The 25,348-nt window shown below is 36.8% G+C and overlaps 2 protein-coding genes across 2 annotated transcripts; both read right to left on the reverse strand.

The window, feature by feature from the left end:
* Positions 1–18,307: 18,307 nt before the first annotated feature.
* Positions 18,308–19,171, reverse strand: LOC6648111 (serine protease 1). Its single transcript, XM_002069459.2, has 2 exons — positions 18,933–19,171; positions 18,308–18,872 (listed from the first exon to the last, which is right to left on the reverse strand). The coding sequence occupies exons 1-2, from the start codon at positions 19,166–19,168 to the stop codon at positions 18,308–18,310; spliced, it is 801 nt and encodes a 266-aa protein (XP_002069495.1). The 5' UTR covers positions 19,169–19,171.
* A 2,197-nt stretch (positions 19,172–21,368) lies between these two features.
* Positions 21,369–25,115, reverse strand: LOC6648110. Its single transcript, XM_002069458.4, has 3 exons — positions 25,047–25,115; positions 22,901–24,985; positions 21,369–22,834 (listed from the first exon to the last, which is right to left on the reverse strand). The coding sequence occupies exons 1-3, from the start codon at positions 25,080–25,082 to the stop codon at positions 21,581–21,583; spliced, it is 3,375 nt and encodes a 1,124-aa protein (XP_002069494.3). The 5' UTR covers positions 25,083–25,115; the 3' UTR covers positions 21,369–21,580.
* Between the last annotated feature and the right edge of the window lie 233 nt (positions 25,116–25,348).

The raw sequence follows: 25,348 nt of genomic DNA on the forward strand, positions 1-25,348 counted from the left end.
CTCTAGTACTGAGGGGAATACAAATGCGCACAACAAGTCCATCAATGAGACCAAAGAAGATGTACAAAACAGTCTGAGACTCAGGGCTGAGGCTCAGATTAATTGCATTAATTAATCGCTAAAAACAAAGTAAGTACAAGAGCAAACAGATATCATTCGCTGGGGCAACCCAACCAAAGAGACACGCCATCAAGTTTGGTACAAGTGAAATTTCCGGTTTTCATTAACATTGTATTCTGCAAAATGATTTGTTTGTTTAGCTTCAATTCAATACCCAAAGTCCGGCAAATATGGAACCGAATCGCAATTTCTTAATTAACATGGCTTCCATATTATATATATAGAGAGAGAGAGTTATAATTCCAAACTGGACTTGTATTCACTCAACTGAATGAAATGAAATTTGATTTTGAATTGATTGATCATTCCCAGCGGGAGTTTGGCCTGAGGCCTCACAAGGCAAACCACCCGTTGGCGTTCTGTAATGTATCCTGTAATCGAGTGGTAATCCTGTAAAGACCTGCACAAAAGTCACTCAGCTGGATGCCAATTCCTTTTGTTCCCATTTCCATTGTGAAGAGCATTGCAGATGTGTGTTTGTATGTGTGTGAGTGTATATGTATTTTGCTATTTAGTCAATTGCCAGCAGTTGGATTAAATATTTGTCTTTACCTTTTTTATGTTGATTATTAATTGGTAATTACTTTGATAAGTATTCACTTATAACTATATATGTACATAGCGAAATGTCTATCGAATCATTTCAAACTGATAGCATTCATCCTTATTTTTCAAAGCCTACTTTTGGGCTCAGTCTTAAAATGATATAAGGACTTTTGCTAAGCAGGATTCCATTTATTTAAAACGATTGATTCAAAACTTTAAATCAAACTGCTTTCTTCTTTTGGAGTCTTCTGTTGAACAGTAATAATTATAATGTTTCGCCTTTCACCCTGATGTTTTAAACCTTCATACCTTTCCCTTTTTTAATTGATGATATACCAATGGGGGGGAAAGCTCTTAGCAGTCTCATCTGGCGGTGGCACTGGGCGGCTCTGGTGACATTATAAAATCTAATGAACAGAAATTAATTTATAATAATAACTCAACTAACACGAAACGACTAAACAAGCTGCTGTTGTCAAAGAGTTGAGCTGAGTCGAGTTTGGTTACCCAAGGGAGTTAAGCCGCAGTCGCTGTCAGTGTGTTGGTTTATGATTGCAACAGACGCCAGCAATTCCATCTCCACCTCCACGCAGTGGTGTCTCACTTTTGAAAGTGTTTCCGTTTTCAATTTGCATAAAATTCGTTCAAGTTGAACATTTTGTCCAATGGCGTTGATGGCGTTAATAAGCGTGGCCAAAAATGTAACGGGATGGGGGGCTTACCTGTTGCCAGTGGCTGAGGCTAAAGTGAAAATGGATCGCCTTGTGAAATGCGGAAATTGTGTGTAATTAAATCCAGTCGGAGTTTTTGTATTCCGCCAAATACACAAATGACAAACACTTTGTAGATGAGAGAGTAGCGAAAGACTGAAAGGCTGAAATAAATGTGAAAGGATGAGCAGTTGGATGATTACGAATACACTCTGCTTGGTTACTTGATACTCTCAACCCTTTATCCTTTGTGTGGCCGCATATTGTCTTAATTGTGTAGCATGAATAATTCGTGTTTTCTTTAATTAGTGCAACTTTTTCCATGACATTTGGAATCACTTTAAGATGATCATCTTAAAGTTATACCTAGACTTTGACTTTTATTAATTTAGGACTTATTTGTAAAAGATTTCGCTACAATTTTCACTGAATTTGTTGCAAGCATTTTATGCGGTTTGCCGCAATTTTCAGCAGTTGCACTAACACTAACAAAAGAGGTGAAGGTTACCAGTTGATTGAAATCGCAATTGTGGTTGTTGCTTTTATTGTCTGTTTCTTTCTTTTTTTGTTTTGTTGGCGTTGGCGTAGGTGTTGCAACTTGCAACTGATTTGGCATACAAGTTGAAAGTTTGCCAAATTTGCATTTAATTTGATTTGATTTGAACATTGTCATTGCTGAAAAGTGTTTACAAGTCAAAACTGTTTGCCTAATGAATGAAACAACAAACATTAGTTAACTTTAGGTGGGTGGAAAGTGCAAAAGGACTGCGTTTCTGAAGAAAGAAACTATTCAACTTCAGTTTTACTTTACAAAATAGTAAAAATTTCCATGAATTGTAAGTGAAATCTCTCAAATATTTAGGACGCTTGCATCAGCAGATTTCTAGATACTTTAGAATCCTCCCTCCCTTTCCGTCAGTTTCACCTTCAGACGCGTTTCCCAACTCCTACGTTAAACACATATCGTAGTTGTTGTTTACACTAGACACCTTAACTTGTTGCCTCCTTAATATTCTCACTTCATTGTGGAAAGGAAAACCAACGAAATAATTCAAAAACCTTTTGCTAGAGCTAGCTTATCGGACCCCAAAATGAATCCTTAAACAAGTGGCAAAACTTTGTGTGTTCCCCTGCCAAAACAAACACTCGTAACTAACCTTTATTTGTTTTGTGCGGCAAAGGATATCCGCGTCAATGATAAGAAGCGCCACAAAAGCCATTAAAAATCCCTTTTGTTTCCACAAAAAGGAGAGAGAAAGAAAGAGAGAGAGAGAGAGAAAGCGAGAGAGAGGAAGTGAAAAGAAGTTTGTATACATGATGTTGAACAAATGTTATGAATGTGGCCAAAAATGAAATTAAGCGTGTCGACGGCAAAATGCCAAAAATATTCGTTAATTCTGGTAAAGAGCAGAGAGTAATAAAGTGGAGAAAGCTGCAAATTTTAGTTTTTAACCTTTTTCTACAACTGGAATATCACGATTTGGACAAGGTTTGGGGTAGAAGAAGCAGTGGCATGTGTGTTTGTGTGTGTGTGGGTGTGTGTGTGTCTCTACCGCGATAAGCTAGACCTCATCTCCTCCCTCCGTCTATCTGTGCCATTTACTCTTCTTTAATAGAATTAAAATTCACGCGGAAGTGCTCCAAAGCAAAGGTCGTGCTGGGTTTTTAATGGTAGGACCTCCCGCAGGACTTGTGCCATATGAGTGAAAATAATAATAATAATAACAGTAATTTGAATGCTCAACTCAGAGGCGTAAAGGTTGAAAATTCATATGCAAATGAACGACCCCCAAACCGAACCCTTTCTAATTGGGCCACAGAGTGCGTCCGACATAAAATTGAAAATAAACCATTTTTGCCATCATCTTATTCAAGGCTATGGCAAATAATAATTCAGGATTAGTCGTAACTTGTTTGCCACATCCTCCAGTCTCCACATCCTTTGCCACAGCAGACTCAAAAGGTTAATTACGACATTTGGTCAGGTCGCTCGGCATGGATGGTCGCTCGTTTTCCTACAGATAACGTAATCGGTTCTGAAACAATATTTGCATTAAGTGGTTTAAGTCAAGACCAAAAAAAAAACAACCAAAAAACAAACAGTAAAAATGGCCATCATTTGGTTTTTGTTTTAAGAACTCTTTAAGGCTGTTAAATATATGGAACAAATATATAAACAACAAATTGGATCGTATTAAAAGAGTTTTTACTTCATTAAAGGTTTTAGTTTCTTTTCCAAAACATGAAATTCTCCTAAAAATGTAGTAAATTTTAAATATTATCTTAATAAATTTGTCTGTCAATTGTTTAAGAATCAGGAAGTATATATGTATGCACTTACTCATACCAATTATTCCCATTTACACATACATAACTCCCACCCAAGAGAGAAATAAACTGAGAACGAAGCTCAATTTCAATGGGCCTCACCCAAGCAAAAGTTTCCACTTTTAGAATAACAAATTGTCAACACATAAGATGGCATTTAATCTTCAACAAATTGCAAGACACTCGAACAGACAGCTTAAATAAATAGTAAGCGCCTTTGTCAGGCCACCCTACACGCTTTCCATTCCCCCTGCGGGCCTCACTCCTCCAACACACGTATATATCATCCATTCCAACCTGGTTTCAGTTGGCAATCTATCAGAGCTAAAAGAAAAAGGAACTGAAATACGCATCGTGTTATGCGAAAATTTGTGAAATCTCTTCACTGAATTTTTATTTTTTTTTGGTATTCTGTATTTTTTATGAAATTTGCATTTTAACTCAATAAATTCACTTTGCATAGCAGTCGAGTCGAGAAGGACAAGGAATAAAAGTGGGTAGTGAAGCCATCGTGTTGCTCTATAAATCTGTTAGAGTCTAACGACTACAAGCAGCTTCTGCCTAGGTGGATGGAACGATAGAGATATTGAGGGGGTGGGGGGATGAGGGAAATGTTACCCCGCGGCAGTTGCTCAACTTAGCTCTTAGCTCAGCTCAGTTCAGTCATTTCCCAGGCAGACAAACGTTGGCTACTGATTTGGCTTTACACTTGGTTTCTATCCGCAATGGCTTATAAGATTATTCAAAAGTGTGAGAAGTGAGGAGAAATGGTAAGGGGGGATAAATAACTCACACTTGCCATGCCTTTTGTCGCTTTAACCGAATCGCTTAAGGCTATATTTGCGTTATTTACGATTATTTACAATTTAAAATTTACATGTGCCCGGGATCTATGTTACTTGTACTCTTACTTACATACTTGTCTGCTGTCTTGTTACACCTCCTCCAGTTCCTCCTCCCCTTCTACAACACCCACTGCTGCTGCCCTCTCCTCTCCTCACGAATTGAACATCTTTTCTGCAACTTGTATCTTGATATGTTGATTTTTTATTTATCACACAATTAACTCTGGCTTTATCCAAGAGGATTTGCTCAAGTTGAGAAACTGCTTAACTCCAAGCTGTGAGAGAAATAGATGGCTAAGAAGTATTTAACCACATTAGAGAGCTTATCTAATTGCTAAAATATACTTAACCAATATTAGCTAACAAAGTGAGGAAGCATTTAAGTAATTCAAACACTTTAAAAAACTTTTTCCAACAAAATACTAAACAAATACTTTCAATTGAAATTCAGAAAATTCCCAAAAAGCGTTCATAAAATTGTAATATTATAATAAGTAGACAAACTTTGGAAATTCTTATTAATACTATAAAAAATTTAATATGACCTAACTTCAAAAAGATTTAAATTTAATGCCTATGATGCTGTTAATTTAGCCACATTATTTAATAAGTATCTGTTCATATATAAAATATTTAAAAAAATTGAAACACATTAAATAAGTTTTCCATACTAAACACTAGATAAATAATTTCAGTTGCAGAAAATTCTCAAAAACATTCTTTAAATATTATAACAAGTAGATAAACTTTGGAAACCCGACTTAATACTACAAAAAATTTAATATAAACTAATTTCTAAAAGATTCAAATTAAATGCTTTAGTTGCTGTTAATTTGGCCATATTATTTAATAAATATGTGTCTATATGCAAAATATTTAATAAATTCAAACACTTTAAATAACTTTTCCATATAAAATACTCGACGAATACTTTTAATTACAGAAAATTCTCTAGAAAAATTCTTTAAAAATTGTAATAAGCAGTCAAATCTTGGAAATACGACTTAATAACAAAAAATTTCATTAAAAACTAATTTCAAAATATGGTCAAAAGTAATCATGTTTATGCTGGTAAGTAAGCCACATTATTTATTCAAAATCTGTATAATTAGTAATGTCATTACAAATGAATTTAACTATATTTTTTGACTACTTCAAGATAATTAAAAGTCTTAATTTCCTTTATAGATTAATGATATTTTCTTCCTAGCCCCAAATGCTTTTCAATGCTTAAAATATAACCATCTTCAAGTCTTATTGGCGAATAATATAAACTTGTGCTGCTTATCATGCCAATTTGCCTCATTCCAAACGAATCAACCATAAACCACCAACCAACTAAGAGTAGAATGAACCAGGCAGCTGAATCCCAAACCAAGAAATGCCAACCAGTTTACACATTTCGATTTTTTGTTTTTTTGTTTTTGAAGACTGAGCAAATTTATGCACTTGGTGCGATTTTTGGCCGCCGGCGGCAATTCGATTATTGAACCCGTTGCACCACGACACCACAATCAAATGGGAGAAACCTCTTCTGCATCACTAACACCACATCGAAGCACCACCACCACCACCAACATCAGCATCTTTTTGAGGCCAACTAATTGAATTATTAGCAAAGGCCAGACAAAGTTTGGGTTCTGTACCTCCTGGTTCTGTTTATTGTTGGTGGTTGACAAGGATCAGGGCCGACGCCTTATTTGTGTTCTTGTTCATTGCACTGGACCTGCCCCTGCCTGGTTTAAACACACTACAGTTACCCTCTCCGCCCACCCCCAAAACTAACTCTTGCCATTGTCTGCCCTTGGGCCAGTGGGTGGCCACGGACTCTAACAAGCGGGTTTCATTTTTGAGATTGGTCCTGGTTTGGATTGGGTTGGTCTGTTCTCTCCGCCTCTGCCTCCGGCTGGCGACATGTGCACACGTATTGTTCTTGTAAATCATTGATTAATTTTTAACTTTTGCATATGATTAGAGAAAGTTTTGTGTTGTGGTTGTAAAATGTTGTTATTGTTGGTCTTGTTGGCCCAAGATGATTTCCATTTCAATTTGCATTTGCTCTCTCTCTCTCTCTCTTGGGGGTTGCTTCTATTGTTAAATGATAGTTACGGTCATGTCTGGTAATTATACATATGATAGGTGAGAGACCTTTCCATAGAGATGTCCTGATTGAGATGTGAATGCGTAAAATATGGAATATTATTACAATCCCAGTGCTTGTTTTAATATTTGTTATAAAAAGTCACCACTATGACATAATCTCAGTAAGTATTTGCCACCCCTTTTGTTATACGAAAAGAAATCACATATTTCTTTGACATTCTGTGACTTGTCTCATCGCACTGGCAAATGTCACGCATGTCATCCTGTCTAACAATGACCAGATATCACACAACTGACTCTTTCCACTGACCATGTTTAATATCTCTAGGACACCCCGATGACACTTTTCAACCAGATATAAAACCTAAAGACTACATATACCAAGGGAAACTTTGTAATGAAAACTTTGTATCTTTTTGTATGGCATGCAAAAGTTTAGTTACTTCGGGGCAAAGTTTTTGGTCGTCCAGCAAACGGGAGAACAATGCAAGTGGAGAGTAAGTATTTTCATAAACTTTGACACAATGTTATTGTCAGAGATATGCAGCAAAAGGAAAACTAGAGCAGAGTTTTCTTCGCACAATTAGTTACCTAAGCCATTTCCATCTTCCACCTCTCTCGCTCCCTGCTTCTTGGCATCTTGGCTCTCTCCATTTGCACTCAGTGGGCTATTTGTAAGGTGCGAGTTGTCTAGAAAGAGTGCAGACAAAAACACAAATCACTTAGCCCTAATGGCTTATGCAGGCAACCAACCAAGTCGACAACATTGTCAGTGCATTTAACCGAAAAAACCTCAAGCAGTTAAATGTTGAATAAGTGAACGAACGAGTAGGAGAGTGTATACCAGGCATCTAGCACCAAGGAAGCTGTCAAACGATTGTCTTTTCTTGACAACCCACACTCACCACCATCAGGCACCAGGCAAGCCCTGCAGCCAAAAGTGGAACATTGCACGACACGTCGTTGGGTCTCTATATCCCTTTCCTCCTTGCTCCTTTCATCCATTCACCAGCATGAGCATAATGAGACGACCCAATTAGACAAAGTGAGTGTTGGGTGTAAAATGCATATGAACCATAAAACAATTGAACAATGTGAGGAGAGCAATTAACCAACAATATAAGGATAAAAATGCCTGGTTAGGTGTTTCACTTACCTTTCCTTTTTGCCTTGGTTATTTCAAAAGAAAATGTTACAGCACAACACAGATTTTTATAGGGTTCATAGGACATATAAGATGGTTTAATCAAATGGAAACTTAGTTGTTATACTTATCAATCTTTTTAAAAGGGAGATCAAGTGTGATTTCTTTTGGGACCTGCGATGTGTTGATTTTTGAAGTTCTAGAAGGCGATAATTTTCGTAGTTTTCCAATCTAAGTCTTATATTATTTCTCTATAAGACCAAGTTCCCTGTGAACCAGGAATCTTGTAAGAATATTTGTACAATTATTCTTCAAAATCGTTCGAGGACTTTCTAACTTTTGCGTTAAATGCTGTGGCCCATATACCAAATGGGTATAATATCGATTTTACCTTAAGGATACTTAGTTTATCGTACCTTATCTTCAGCTGAGTTTTTCCACACTTAAGGAATATATGTACTTGATTTGTACTGAGTTTGATAAACATTGTAAATAAGAAAAACTTCTTGTATGAGTATTAAAAGTGTTTCAATTTGTCTGCTTTTTTAAATTCTTCAATAAATAAGAGCTAAGCACTCGTAAGTGTCAAATATGGCTCTATTCTATCATTATATAGCAAACTCTTGGAGTATTTTCCATCTACATTTCAATCTTAAATCTCTTGAAACTTAAAACAAAAACTATGCAACTAGTCCATGTCATTACCCAACTCAAAGAGCCAAGTAAACCTCTGTTTCGTGTACATGGAACATGATTTATTATGACACATAAACAACAGCTTAACTTCCGTATATATTCACCTAAGTTCCCCCCCCAAAAAAAGAAAGGAAAACTAGAGAATAGCAACACACAAAACAAAAAAAAAAACAACCGAATGAAGAAAAATTGCGAAAATGCCTGAGATATTGACTAAAAGCTCAACGACAATGGGCACTTACCTTTTTGCCGCTTAAACACCCTCAACTTTCAGTGCATTCGAAATGGGTTCTCGACTTTCTCTCTCTACTCACATTTTATTAGCCAGCAGCAAGTTGTTCCTTAACTAACAGTACTATTTTTTATGCCCTGATGATGTTCAACCGTGCGTTCAATGTGGTCATCATTTTTCTTGCCCAGCCCAAGGATGTTGGAGAGAGAGAAAAAAAAGGGAAATTTATTGTTTCAGGTGCAGTGACTGGTCAGCCGAGGGCGGCATGAGGGCGGTTAGGGGTGTCACTTTTGACATTTAAGATGCCACCACAATGGCCATTGAGTGGCCAACGATCCACTCTAATTTATACGCATCTCTTGCATGTGACACCAACAAGTTTGGAAGCATTTGTCGCCGGCTCTCTGTATGTATGGCAAATCTATTTGCAATTCCAATGATTTTTTATGGCCACACTCAGACACAATGGACAAAGGAACTAAGAAAATCGACAAAAACCAAAAAAAACTGATGCATTGGACAAATCTAATAAACAAATGACCGACAGACCAAACATATGTTAGTAAATTATAGTTAATTTTTTTAGATATCTGCCAGTGACACACAAAAATAGAAATGAGTGTACATAAATCTTAACTTTCAAAATCACTCGAGAAAATTGTCTTGCAGTTCAAGTTTTCAAATGCAAATAAAAGGCACTTATAATTCCCCCCAGTGAGAGCCAATAAACAAAAGGAAAACCAACCAAAGGTAATTCAACTTGGCCATGGACAACGACTTTTGGATACCCTAAATTCAGTCTACAACCTTGGAATGATTATGCCTTTCAACACACTTAATATACCCAGAGTCGCCCTTTTTTGTAGAAGGTATGGGGCGAAAAAAACGCAAAGCAAAACGAAATGTGTTTAATGTTCTGAGGGGCGAAATGCTTTTCGAATTCATGTCACTTTCATAAGGTAACAAATTCCGCCAAGTGTGTGTCACTTACAGTCAGATTTCTTAAAGGATCCCAAAGGATGCCAGACAATGTTAGCCACAAATGACAGTTACGTGTTTTTGGGTCTGAGTTCGGTTCTGAATAAAAATATATTTAACAAAAAAAAAAAAACAAAAACTTCAACCAAATATTTGCTTAACTTGCTTATGGGACAGCTGGTATACACAATTTTTTATTGACTTTTCATGTCAACAAGTTCAAGGCCTATAAAAATATATATAAATATTTCGATCGAATTTATTAACTGAAACAGTTTCTTTTGATTATACCAACCGGCAAGATGTTAAAGCATTTTCTTATAGGCCTAAGTTTTATTTTGTTAAGTCAAAGTTATATACTAACAAATCCCATGGATAATTCGAATACATGTCCAGCTTGGTTGTCAGATGGACCCTATAGGCATGGCGAGTTGTTGGACGATCATCACAATGCATATTACAATATCAAGGATATGGATAGGCAAACCTGCCAAAAACCGGAGATTGTTACAATAGGTCCACCGAGTAACTGGCTAATGCGAACTATACACATTCAAACTATCAAGGATCCTATGGAAAAACTTTTCGACAAGCTACGACGAGTTTTGGGTCTCAATATGGAGAGCAAAAATGCTCATAAGAAGGAAGTCAAGCCAACGATTTTATATGTATTCAAAGAACAGCCAGCCCATCAAATGATGTATCCATAATTCCCTTCCCTTCCTCCCACATATCATTATATTTACATACATCATAGTTTTCATTTGTGTAAGATCTATTACCCTTAATTAGTTCAGATTCTCAAACACATGTTACCCACAAAATGGCAATAAATTAAATTAAAGGATTAAAAACTCAAACTTTGAGACATTTTGTGGGTCATAAATAATGTTGCCATCTCACATGGTCATAGAAAAGGCATCTACATACACTTGATTGCCGTGGCATAAAAAGCTCAGCCCCAGAATGTAAAGGAACAAAAAATGAGATGAAAAAAAAGTCATGAACATAAAAAATTATATTATATGCATGACCCGAAATTAATCTACCGAAACCTTTAACAAAGTCAACCCCCTTAAGCACATGATGCAAGCAATTGAGCCAAAGGACATCCACATCAAAGCCACCCAAGCAAGGCAAACGAAATTATTTGAATATAAGCCTAAAAATGTCATATGTGAACAAATTCAAGCGATATTTGAATCAGGGATTTGATGCTTTATGGTCTCATCAAACCTCCGATTATGGTATAAGCTTCCTTTACCCGTAGGTAACTCTCTCTCTTAATGAAATTTGACAACGAATTTTATGATGTCCTTTAAACTCGACATTATGCCGATAAGAATTTTTTGCATTTATTAAGAAAGAGGAATTTCCACGTAGAGTCCCTTTCTCATAGAAATAAAATCTTCAACTTTTTTAAAGATATTTTTGTGTGATTTTTGTAAAACTTTTTTTGCATTTCGCGTTGAAAATTTGAACAATATGTTGCCTCTGCAGTTCTTGTGAATTGCGAATTATGCAAAACAAAAGTAAGAAATAGAAATAGAATTCATTTCATTTCGTTTCATTTGCAATTCCATAGATAGAAGATGTTTGCTCAGGCGGTGCCATTTGCAACTCATTCGCATGCAGTTGCCGTACCGAAAAGTGGATATTGATATTTTGTTCTTATTCAAGAATGTTCTTATTTATGAAAACAGAACAGAAAACTTTTACACACTGACAAAAGTTGTGGCAACAAATTTAGTCAGGCATTGTTGTTGCTGTATCCTTCGTTCATTTTGGGGTGTGTGTTTGTGTGTGTCTGTGTGTGTGCATGTCCTTGCCCACTTGACATGCAAGTCATGTGTCAGGACATAGGCCGCCGCTTGACTTGTCATAAATTTTGGGTGGCTGTTTTTTTCTTGCTGTTGCCTTAACACTTTGAAAAGTTCTTGAAAATTGTCGAAAATTTATTTTAATATAGCATGAAATTTATGATTGACAAATTGAATTTGCTGCAAAAATATAAAATAAAAAATTGAGTAAGTAAATATAAAATTGGTTGTGTTATAAGAATTGAAGGATAGTAAGTACATATTTCTACTCTGGAATAAAAATGATTAATGGCTTAAGCCTCAAGACAAAAGTTTCTGATTTGCCATGGCATTTGCGTTTTATCCTCCTCCTCCCCCTCCGGGATATTCAATCTGAAGTATCTGCGACTGGTTTATATTGTTTCAAATGGTCCAAACATTAAACACTCCATAAATAAAAACCATTAGATTGTATGTCCCATTAATGTGAACAAAACTAACCTAAAGCATTTCGTTATCAATTTTATGAGTATCTTGAGTATGTGGGCGTGGACAACTGTGTGTGTGTGTATGTGTGTGAGTGTGACTGGCATTGGCAATCATATAAATCTTAATGTTTATAAATCAGAAATGTGATTTTTTGGGTGCATTTTTTTGCCTACTCTTGCCCCCAAGGGGCACCTATAAAAAAGAAGAGAACTAGACGATGAAGTAGATGGGCGTAACGAGGGAGTGAAAACATAAATACAAACTAAAACACTGTAACTTAGTGGTGTCATTAATCATTGACTAGTAAAGAGTCTTCAAAAGAGCAGCTTAAGTTTCTTAAATATATTAGATAAGTAACAGAATATTGAGAATTTTATAACTGTATAAAAGGTTTTTTCTTCCAATATTTTGTCAAAAAACGTGATAAACCCGCGCGAGTTGCTGTGGCGGATCTAGCTCCTAACTCTGTGGGTGGAAATCGACCATTGGCTTGAAATCGGGCATTTTTATTATTAGATGTCGAAATTGTACCAGTTTTATAACTAACACCTGGGTTTAGGGGAATATTTCCCTCAATTTTTCGCCTGAGGATCTGCCATTTGGTCAATCAAAAACCCAAACCCAAATTACTTGGCGCAAAATATATAATTTCGGGGTTTTAATGCAAAACTTTCGGGGTTTTAATGCAAAACACCACTTCGAATGTCAATCTCAGGACATAAATGAAAATCAGTTAAAACTTCTATACTTACAGATTCTTAAAAAAATTGTTTGTTTGTTTTTTAGAATTTTCAATCATAAATTTTTGGTCCGTCTGCAGTTTTTTCTTACTGTAGTTTCACCAATTTCTAACCGATTTTAATAAGTTATAACTCAACAAAATCGCAATTTAGCATTTTTGAAAATGACATAGAAAACTTGAATACTAAAAAAAAATTAAAATTGAATCAATTTTCGAAAAAATTACAACTTTTTGCAAAAGATAGCAAAATCTTAAGTACCGAAGATTCTAATGGAGGTCGAAAGACATTATTCGAACTATAAAATAAGGACATAACCTTTTACAAATTCTCAAAAATTGATAAACTTTGTTAATACTTGCCACTTTTTTTTGTTTCTCGCTTGAATATAATACTTGTTAATTAGAATGACTAACATTCCAAGTTTAAAATAAATTTAAAATTATTAAAGCTTATTGAGTTAAGCCCAAAAACTAAAACTACTTGACGCAAACCTCATACATAGAAATATTATTTTGTCTTCATAAATCATTAGAACCGGATGAAACTTAACAATTCCCTTTACAATTTCAAAATTTACAAAAAAAAGAAAAGAACATACATATATAGTATATATTCCTGGAATAATTGTCGTACAGGAGGAAATGTTATTGTGGCTTTATTTTATGGATGTAAGAAAAAAAAAGTTCAAGCGATGTCATTGAAAAAGCCATAAATAATAATGTTTTCCAATAAATGTTCACATATGAGTGAGCACACAAGAGCAATTTCTACCCCTGCTCCTGGTCCTGCTCCTGCTCCTGGCCAGACTTTCATATATGGATGTATGCACATCCTCCAGTCAATCCACTGGAGTGACCATTGAATTGAACCTTGCCTTCTGGCCCAAAAAGGGCGCCCAACTGAGCTCTGAGCATTTCTTTCTCGGCTTTTTCCATAACTTACAAGGTCATTTCACATTGGACCATGGACCAAACATTAAGAATTTTTCATTTTTTTTTTTTGTAAGGTTCCCTTTTTTTTTAATAATTTAATACTCATGTGTGACGAATTTTTATGGCTGACAAATGATTGATGATCCGTTGCCGTTGCTGCTGCCATTTCCTGTAAATATCATTAAAATTTCCACTAAGCGAAGAGGGCAAACAGGACAATCGAGAGACTTAAAGTCCTGCCTTGCCTTGTTAAAGACAAATTTGTTGTGTTTGGCCCGAACAATAGAAGCCGCTCGAAAGTGCTGAAATGCAAGTTTAACGCAAAAATAATACCAAATAAGATTAGATAGCATTGTGTCCTGTGATTTGCTGCCATTGATGCTGACTTCAACAGAGGGAGAGAGAGAGGGAGTGGTGTGGGGGTGTATTTTTGAAAAATAAGAAACAACAAGTAATGTTACAAATTGCAACCATTTGGCACCCCTTTATCAACTCAAGTGGTGAGAGATTGGATCTGAAACTGTGGAACAAAAACTCCATATTTTGGTAAAAAGTCAAAATAACTAAACAAGAAAGTTGTTAGAATTAGAAATGTTTTTAGAAATTAATCAGACAAGTAATCTAAAAGTTAATAAAATCCCAAATCCATTAAGAAAATTGTGGATTGAAAACCTGGGATGTAGAATGGATGTATAGTCCTTATAATTGCCTTGAGCTGTTGGCAATCTATACTTACTCTAAATATATAAATATATATTTCTGTTTCCATAACATATTTTGTATCAGACTCTCGATTTTCAAGTCCTTCGTCCCTATAATACCTCCCTTTATTTAATCATCTTTAAGTCCTTCTGAAGGGCTCCCTTTTACTGAATGTAAGCTACCACTGAGAATCGTCGAAATACATATCAAATTATTATTTCATAGCCTTACATATTATATAGTCTTAAAATATAAGTCGAATTGTATTATTCTGTTCAAAATTTGAGAGAAACGTATTAAGTTTTGTATACCTATTTATGAATGCAGTTTTCCTCATGTTTTTCAAGTGATATTTTCTATACAAGCTCCTCAAGAGATCGTATGAAGAACCTGGGCCCGATTATATTTGGCTTCGTAGACAGTATTACTTAATTTCCACTACACTTTAGTTTCTGACATTTAATTTTACATTGTCATTGTTCCACTGTGCTCCAAGATGGACCGAAATTTGAAAATCCTTTGCTCCATGCCAGCCCTTTACAGCGCCAACATCCCCGCCCAAAAGGACACACAAATCACAGTAAATACAATAACAAAAGACGAACCCTCTGGCTGCGGGAATCCGATTGCTTGGACCCTGGTAAACTGTTAAACAAAATGTTAAACTTATTTGCGGTTTATGTCCTTGTGGCTGGTTTGGTGATGCTTCGTATTGTTGTTGCTCTGTTGTTGAGTTGTTTTGTTTTGAGGGGGCGGTTGGGTTGGGAGTTGGGGGCATTGAAGAAAGGTTCCTTTCCACAAAGCCAATAAAACGATTTTTTCTATCTATGAATTTGTAAAATTTGTGAAAATTTGTGTGAGGCTTAGAAGGAAAAGAAGGACACAAGAAGGCGGTTGGTTGAAGTGACGACAGCATTTTTTGGGTCCTTGATCCTCTCTAACCGCGATTTAAGATAATAGTATCATCAACACCCTCAGGACGCAAAATGTGAAGGACATGCACAAGCTCAAGAGGTCTAAAGTAGGCGTTGTATTTGGGTGTGCCTTCGAAAATGGCTTCAAGGATTTGCAGACATAGATATACAATGATGAGTTTTTTTTTCAGTCTTTTGGGCTAATTTGCATTGTAGAACGGAAATGATGGACAAAACTTTAAAGCCAAACTTCTGACAAATTTTTCACGCACATTTAAAAAACATTTAAAAAACCATTAATGTTTTGTCCTTTTTTTTGTTTCAGTCTGCATCACACCCTAAAAGGGAATTTGGTTGGTTTTTTTTCTGGGACTTTTCATGCAACTTTTTCTCTCTAATCTTTGCGCCATTTATTTACACTTGATTAACACGCAACTGACATTTGTTTGACTTTTTTTCCCACTTTTTTACAGGTTTTTTTCTTTTTTGTTGTGTTCTCCACACAGAAATTAAAATGCGAGGTCCTTTGTGGGTTTGCTGCTCGTCCTTTACTTTGTTTTTTGTTTTTTGTATTCACAAAAATTATTCATTTGTGGAAAATATTCTGGCGTCGTTTTTGATTCTTTGGCCTCGGGTAAACTGATTAATAAACCAAAACGTCAAATGGGCACAATGGGATCGCCTCATCAAGGGCAAAGGAAGGGAGGAGAGACACACACACACACATACACACACAGGGGTTAGAGTCACCCCCATATCCTGAGACCACAACTGTCATCTGTATGTCATATTCAAATGTGGCCATTTCCCTTTTTTTTCTGTTTTCTTTCATAGACCAAGTGCCACATAGGCCTGGACCATATTGTTGTCAACTTGACTTCTTGAATAGGATTCAGATGATTCTGATTCAGAATCTGATTTCGTTTTCTTTTCTATTCGTGACATTCTTTTTGTTCATTGGGGTGGGGTGTGGGGGGCGTTGGCTTTTGTCATCCTTGGCTTGGATGGGTCACAGTTGGCTTGCCATTTGGCCAAGCAAATTATTTGCATATTAAGAAAAATGTCACACGGAAACGATACAAAATGACTTCAAGGCTGAATGAATAGGTTTTGAAATTATAAAATTTTGCTATAAAATATGTTTATAAATTCAATGGGCCTGAGAAGTACATCAAAAAGTCGCTGGATTGTGGTGAACTTTAGAGTTATCCTTAGTCCAAAACAATTAGCTGGTCATACCCCTGACCTAGTTGGAGGGGTCATACCCCTGACCTAGTTATAATCCATACTATAATGCTGCTGTTTTTGAGTTTGAGCCGGATGAAGTAGTACTGAAAGGTATAATCAAAAGGATCGAGGAGTAACATCTCCTAAATGGGTCTAAGTCGAAGCATTCTGGCAGGTGATGACATAGCTTTTTATATGATTAGTTAAAACAGTTTTGCTGACATTTTAACATTTTTGAAAATATAAACTATAAAATCTGGGAAAATGCTTGGACTTACTTCTGGGTAAAAACCCAAAGAACACTTTAGATTGTTTTACAACTCGCCATAAAACATCAAGTGCTAATCAATCGTCTTATTAATAATCACTCTGATAATCTAAATTAAAGTTCCAATCAACTTTGTGGAATTCTCCACAATAATTTAGTTAATTGCTTAACAATTAAACTTAGAAAATGAAAAGGCAAAATTTTAGACATTGAAATCTTCTCTTAAACTTACTAATTTTGCCCTTAAAACAGATAAATCTATAGTTAGTAAAAGTCGAGTTTTCATTTCGAGCATAAAATTTCCATATAAAAGAAATATGCATACAAAATTGCTTACAATTTGCAAGAAACAAATCCTTAAACCCTCAATCTAAAATGAAAATCTAAAGGGCATTTTGCATTATGCCAAGCAATCAATGTGAAAAGCCAAGTAAGTCAATACTTAAAGGGTTCATCATGGGGAAGGGATGTCCTTAAGATTTTATCATGTAAGAAAACGGATTATTTTAAGTAATTGCTAGGACATTGTTCAAATGTGAGAGTTATCCTCCATGAGGATTGAGTTTAAAGTGAAGTAAAATGTTGCTATTGCCATTTTATTTGCCTAACCAATACCCTGGATAAATCAGATACATAAGGCTTATATACTTGACGTTAGGATACATACTTATGTACATATATATGGAAGATGGAAATGTATAATATATATAAGAAGCAGATACGTATTTATGTTAGATACACGCTTCAGGCGCATGACCCATTCCTGGCCCTGGCAGTCGAAGGATACACGAACTCTCGCACCGACTAAACTACATAATGCCATCCTTGTCATTCTCTATCTCTCGCTCCTTCTCTCTCGGTGTGTGTGTGTGTATAGGAGAGTCAAAGTGTAGATAGCAAAGCTGCCATAGGACGACGACAACGATGTTGAAATACATATAGAAAAGTCTAAGGTGGAGCAGAAGCCATGACTGCGGCCATGACAGCGATAATGTATACGTACATATATCCAAAGAGGAGAGCAGGATGAGGACCAGTGGGGCTGTAGGTAAACGAAGAAGAAGTCTGTGTACTCCTCGCCAAATGGATGATGGAATGGGATGGATGTGAGAGTATTTTGTAGGGTTGCCTGCTGGCAGAGGAAATCCTTACCTCACACCCATCATGGTGGGGCGGGGGGGGCTGAACTGTCTCCTGTTCTTCTCCTTCCTCCTTTTTTTCCTTTTTTTCTTGTCTTTCTTGTTGCTGTTGCTGTTCACTTTGTGGGTATTAAGTTCGTTTCCATTTCATGCTCACCATAAATGTCTATTCCTGACTTGAACTCCTTGAAATAAAATCTTTTTAAGAATTTACAGTTTAAGGTAGTTTTAGCTAACAAGTAAAAGACTTAACTAATATTATGTGGAAACATAATCCTCTGAAATTGTGATAAACTACCACATAATAAGAAAGCTTAATTAGAGAAATTTCGTTTACTTTTTGCAATGCTTTAATTTATTTTCAAAAAATGATTTCATTTTGATTTTGAATTTTAGTAAGAAACTCCAGAGTTGTCCTTAATCCAGTCCAAGTAGCTGGTGACACGAGTGAAACCAGCTGGAGCGCCAGATTCGCAGCCATCGCGATGCACAAATGAAGTGACGCCCAACAACAGGCCGTTGCTGGCCAGGATCAAGGGGCCACCAGAGTCACCCTGGCAGGTGGAAGTCTTGTTGGGTGTAGCAATGCAAATGACCTTGCTGGTAACCGATAGAGAGCCATAGGTGGATTGGCAAGTGGCCACAGAAATGACCTCAAAATAGGCATATTGCAGATTTGTGGCCACACTAGTTGCCGAATCCGAGAGACGACCCCAACCGGAGGCAATCACCTGAGAACCAACATAGGTGGAATAACTGCTGGCAATGGATGGCAATTGCACCTTGCTGACCAGCGAAGAGAACGTCACGGAAGGAGTCTTAATGAGGGAAATGTCGTTACTCAATATGACCGAATTGTAGCTGGCATGCTGAATGAAGTTCGAGCTGGTCACCGTCTGGGTAAATTGAGCCTTGGTACGCACAGTAGCTCCATAGTAGATGGTCACAGAGGAGGCACTGCACCCAAAGATGGATCGATTAGAGTCAAATCCTTTAAGTTGGATTAGAAATACTCACCCACTAGTGCAATGGGCAGCCGTCAGGACCCATTGGCTATCAATAATCGAGCCACCGCACCACCAACTTGAGCCAGATGCCGAGAAACTCAATCCCACTTGATGGGGAAATTGTCCCTCGGTGGCAGTCTGACCATTGGTAATGCGTCCTTGAATATTGGGATTAACCAAGGGGTTGTCCAAGGGATTGGCGGATGCCGATGCCAAGGCTAGAGCAAGAATTAGAAACACTTTCATGTTGTTTGTTTGCAAAATGTTTGACTGACTTCTGCTAGGCCAGAGAAGCTTTTTATATGCTCAACTAAATCCAATTTTCTTGACATTTTCGAAACCCTATAGTAAATCATTAAAACTGGGGGGAAAAATGTTAGGAACCACCTCTGGGCAAATCCCCATAAGGCATGGAATGATAATCATTATCAATCTCTGATAACATTTATATTGAAAAGCCAATCAACTTTATAATATTCTTAGCTCGATTAAACGAAAGAGATAAGAACAATTAAATTTGGTTTACTTTGATTTGAATTCTTACGATTGTATTAATTGAATAGATGTTAATAAGAACAAAAGGGATAGTCGGATAAAAGGAGATATCTATATAGACTTGGCTTATCAAGATGATCAGGAATATATTTAGTTTATTATAATTATTATATTAAATATTAATTAATATGTTATTATAATAAAGTTATAATTCCATTTACAAAGTTATAAAATGGTTTATCAAGTTTACACAAATTAAAAGTAGTTTAATAAAGTTTATAAAATAAATTGAATTGAATAGAAAAAAATATATCAAATTTACACAAATTGTACGAGAATTTTAGATCATCTAATATTGGATGGAGAGGTTTTACTCTGAAATTAATTTTCTCCTATGCACATTTAATATTTTAATATATTAGAAGTATTGTATTAGTTAATTAAGTCCTAATTTTCATTATTTAGAATATTACAACATTAAAATAATTACATTACATTAAAATAATGAGAACTTGTCGAATTTAATTTAAACTAATTCATTACTATAACAGAAGACCAAATACAATTTTTTTAGTCACGATTGGACAAGATCCTTAGAAATGTCAGACTGAAACTAAACATTGAGAACTCTTTTGGAGAAGTGAAATATTCTAAGGATCAACTGATAAAGCGATAATTAGCCGATTCCTTTGTAGTTTTACTATTAACAAAAAAAAAAATAAGTTCATACTTACTTACTAAAAGCGTATATGGTAAGGGTCATTATAAAAAAACGTCAGTTCCTTCAAAAAAAAATTTTAAGAAATACTTTATAAGATTTTTCGATTAATATTTTATAAGATTTTTCGATTAATATTTTATAAGATTTCGATTTAAAAAGTCTTTTCTATATTGTTATAGTGGTTCGATCCGACGAATCGTTAAACCTAATCTCAATAAGGTAATTAAGAAGTTCAAATACTAAGATTTATTCCAGTAGCTTACTAATTATAATTAAAATATGAAAGCGGAAACATCTTTTTATCCCCTCTACAAGGGAATAAGAATAGTTTTTCTTTGTAAATTTTAACATATTTCTTTGATACGCATTAAAACAAAAATCTAATCAGCGACTTAAATTGCCTTAGTCGTCATCAAGTTGACTTTATGTCAGGACATCTCATGGCATATTTAGACATACACAAATATACATAGCTACATATAAAAAATAAAGGAATGGGGGCATTCTGCGATTCAACCACCCCCAGGACATGATTTTTTATGACGCACTTAGTTAAACGATGTGGTCCAGGGTGTGATGTGTCTCAGCCCCTTCTTTTGGTCCTTTGGGGAGTTGTGGGTTTTTTTTTACCGTTGCTTCTTGTTTTGTTTTATCGACAACGATACATCAGGGGCCATCAATATGATTAACACACTGGACTCAAGCTGGACTCTCAACTGAACTGGGAATATGTGTGCCCAAGTGCCGAAAATCAAATTAAATTGGCTTTGATATAAGTGTTAGTGACATATCCGAGTGGTTGGTTCGCCAGCTTCGCTTGATTTATGCCCGGCAAATCGATGACTACCAAGCTGTGTGTTTGTCCTTAGAGAGAAAGGATAAGTGTCACAAAAAAATGATATGAGATATTCACACAAAACTTTCTTGAATCTATTTTTACATGATAATAAGTTGAACTTTAAGCTGAAACTTTTCATATTTGTCTTAAAGGTAATTTAAAAATTGACTCAAAGGCCTTAGATGAGATCTCTTTTTCATGGTGGAATATATCCTTATATACTTTAATTCATAGGGCCAAGATACAATGCTGAATTGACTAACTCCTTTGCTTGTTTCACATAGAAAAACCAACTCACGCAACATAGATTTTTCGCCCATCAGAAGCTTTATAAATGCCTTCTCCTCCTTTTAGTTTGGATACAAAACTGTTTTATGTTATATTAAAATTGTTTTAAATTGCTTGATGTATTTAAATATTACTATGAAAATAAATTAATGTACGAAGTTTTTATCTCCTAAGATGTCATACTTATATTGCCAAAGTTTTTGCTTAAAACTAAATTTATGTTTACAGATTCAATACAAATTTGAATCCAAGCTACTAAGTAATTAGTTTGACCCCTTTGGTTAGATTTAATAAAATGTAAAACTAAGAACTAAACTTAAGCCGCTTCCAATTGACTAGCCTCTTTAAGTAGTTGTTGAACCAAGTCGATTTCTTTTTTAGCATTTAAAAGCCTCGACAATTCCAATAACACATTCAGTGTGTATGGCTTGAAACGACGTACTTGCTCCGTGACCTCCAGTGTGGCGAGCAATCGTCTGAGAAACTTATCCAAAGATTCAGCCGTCCACACATGACGAGCCTCATGCTGCAACTTAAGCACCCCAGCATGGAGTGTATATAGCAATCCTTCATAGAAATTGTCCTCATTCAGATGGGCAGCCACTTTGGCACTGGCCAACAAGGCGGCTGGTAGATCGCAACGGAATTCATGAGAGCGGACAAAACAAGTGGCGGCCAATTGGCGAACTTGCTCACACTTGTGTCGCAACAGTTGCCAACTGAGACGACGAAAGCTGTGCAGCATCGGTGAGAGTTTCCTGTCGCCAGATGTCCGTAAATGCTCGATTTTCGAAAGGAATCCCAGAAACAGAATAATGGAGGAGGTAGTAACTTGTTGACTTTGGCATGATTGAAGCATTTGCTCACTGGCTTTGGGTAGCAAGTGGGAGAGTTCATCATAGTTTAGATCACAGGGCTCCCATGCTAGAGGCATCTCGAATTCGGTGGCTTGACGTTGGCCGGCAAGTTTACCCAAACTGGCTCCGTATAGCTGCAGGGCAGCATTGGATATAGTCCATTCAGCATGGTCAATATGCTCCATGGCCACCAGCATGATTTCGTTGTAATATTTGGACATGGCTGGCCTTAACTCGGTGTCCCGCACCAAAACACATAGATAATGCAGAGCTAAAGCTTCCCAGCGATCGAGATTGCCCGCACAATCCCCACCAGCGGTGGTTGCCTTGCTTAAGCGTTGTAGAATCCGCTGCACCGCCCTATGCAATAGCAAACGCTGGCGAGGATTATCATTCTTGAGTACATGCAGGAACATTATGGCAAAACCAGCACCACGGCGAGTAGTGCTAACCTGCCGGCTATCTGAGAGTAATTCCCTGTCTAAGCACTCGTGCAACATCACGAATCCTTGACTATGACTGTCTAGAGACTGTGTAATGTTCCGTGTCAGACGACCTATGCTCAAACCGGCAGCTTCAATGGCTCCCTTATGACGACAGCGAATGAGAACCGCCACATTAATATCCAGGCAACGCTGAAGAGCTTCAAAATTGACCTCTGCCTGGGGATTGAGCAATGAGCATCCAATGCTGGTGGACAAATCGCAGCAGCCCTGATAATAAGAAGGAAAATTAGATTAGATTTTTCAAGTTTCTTCAAGGTTTCTATAGGAACAAACCTTCAAAGTCAGCCAGAAACTCATGAGTAAATATTTTCGACAATTCTCCGGCGTTTCCTCGCCAATATTGTAAGAACTTTCGCTAACTAAAAGTTGTAGGCTCTCATCCATATCCTGGAAGCTTGCTGCGCCAGCTTCTTGATTGTCCGCCCGATTCCGAATATTGGCCAAATTGAGAAACCGCAAAATGCCATTGAGAATGTCCTCAAGATGGGGCAATAGTTCCAAAAATGAACCTTTTATCTTAATATTCGCTTTGACCATTTCATTCAAGACCGCGAGATAGCCAAAGAGATGTCCTCCATTTGATTTTGATGCCTGCAAGGGATCATCTAGATATAAGTTCTTTTGCCGATTTAATGCAATCACACATTGTTCATACAAATGCGAGGATTGATCGCCTGCCAATTGGGCATAGAGCGAGACCAAGGAGCACTCATCTACTTCCGAACTTTGACAGAGTTTTAGACACTGTTCCACAGACAACTGCGGATCGATATGATTGAGCTGGAGCAGCAAAGAGACTATCAATTCAAGGGCATCATCGAATCCCTGGGGATCATTGAGACAGCCAAACAATTGATCGGATACTAGTTTTGGTTGAAATACTTTCGACTCCAAGAGATAAGCACCCAATTGCTGATTCTGTTGGGTACTACACATTTTTGTATTTTTTATCACCTGCTCGGCATAGAGAGACTTATTGAGAATTTCTAAGAGCTTTAGGGCAAATATTTTCGGCTGATATATATCACTTTTCACATCTCGTTGGATGAGCTCTTGCAATTGACTAAAGAAACGTTTAATATTCTCAGCCAGGGCATCATAGCCAGATAAATGGTCCACTTTCAATGCCCGATTGTAATGCTTGGCCGTGTGATTGATAATTATTGGCATTTTACCAAGTAAAGTATTCCGAAATTCAGCATTATCCACATTCCGATGGCGTTCAATGAACACGTTAAAGAATTCCAGGCAATCTTCAACAGCAAAATTAGTTAGATTATCCACCAGAAACTTGAATACCATCAACTGTGTGGCCATCTCGAGGCAATGGCAATTGGTTAGCAATTCGGTGCTTATTTTAAAGAAATGTAGCTTAGATGCCGCATAGATCTCTTTGGCGAACATGCTAAAGATCAAGACCAGACGCAGTTGTTCGCTCGGTGTGCGTGCCGCCTCCGAACTGGCCAGGAATTCCACAATCTCCGGCTTCGATTGTAGCAATTGAAAGAGCACATCTCGCTCTTGTATCCGCAAGAACCATTGGCTATAGAAATTTTGCAACTCAGCTACGCTTCCATTGACTAAAAGATCCACTGCCAGACCGAGAAGTGCTGCAGAACGCTGATTGCTTAGGCTTTTCACAGGATATTGACTAGCCGCCCGCAGACCCTTATAGCTCAAACTCAAACGTAATCCTTGAAAGAATTCCACTTCACTGTGACCACTTGCATCTAAAAGTTCGTTCAACGGATGAGAATTGAGTATGCCACTAAGTAAATAATACTTATTTCGATTAGTCCATGGCCAAAATTCCATAATCAAATGGAAATAGAAATAGGCTCTCTTCTTTTGGCGGCAACAATGATTGAAAAGTGTTAGGGTCTCCTCCCGGGAGCCCACTGCTTGACTCTGACGTTGCAGACAATGATAGAAATGATCCAATTTCATGGGCAACAATTCAAGTTTGGGAAACTTTTTCACAAGCAAATTGGTGGCCTTTAGTATGGCCATCAAACTGGAACTATTGAATTTTAGAGCTTCCTTGATCGAATCGAGGCATTTCCTCTCTAAAAGCTGGCAATCTAAGCGCGACCAATGTTCGGTGAGAAGGATAGATTGTAGCATTAGGAACAGATTGGTCTCCGTATAGTTTAGCCTATCGGGCAAATCTTGGAAATGCTTATCCTCCAGTCCATATTTGTAGACTATGTGATAGTAGACACGAAAATTCATATTCAAGGTGGATTGGTTGATGCACGTGCCAGAACCGCCTTCGTCTGTATCCGTTTGCCGGACCTCCTTGTTGATAGCATGGGCCACTTGTTGAGCTGCTGCATCAGGTGCCACATCGCCAAGGCCCTTTAATTTAGACGAATCAGATAGTTAATTATAGTTGAGTTGTTTAAAAATTACTTCTTACCTGCAAATATATCAAAAAGCCGCTGTGTTTGGCCATGCCCTTCTATTAGAGATGGGTTCGTGTTTAATTCTGGCGCCACAATCACACACTCATCCCTAGCTGTTAGTTATACATATCGCTTATCGATTAGCCGATAACCGTAATGTCTAGTGTTGAGAAATGTTTTTGGGTCAATACGCTTTCAGTGGTACACCATTCTATATTAATAAAATATTATCTAATTATAATCCATTCTCAACTGTTTCATTCTCAATTGTTATGCAATTATAATATATGGCCGTTTGGTTTGAATGCATTTTTTG

This window comes from Drosophila willistoni, chromosome 3R, assembly GCF_018902025.1.
Source record: "Drosophila willistoni isolate 14030-0811.24 chromosome 3R, UCI_dwil_1.1, whole genome shotgun sequence".
NCBI lineage: Eukaryota > Metazoa > Arthropoda > Insecta > Diptera > Drosophilidae > Drosophila > Drosophila willistoni.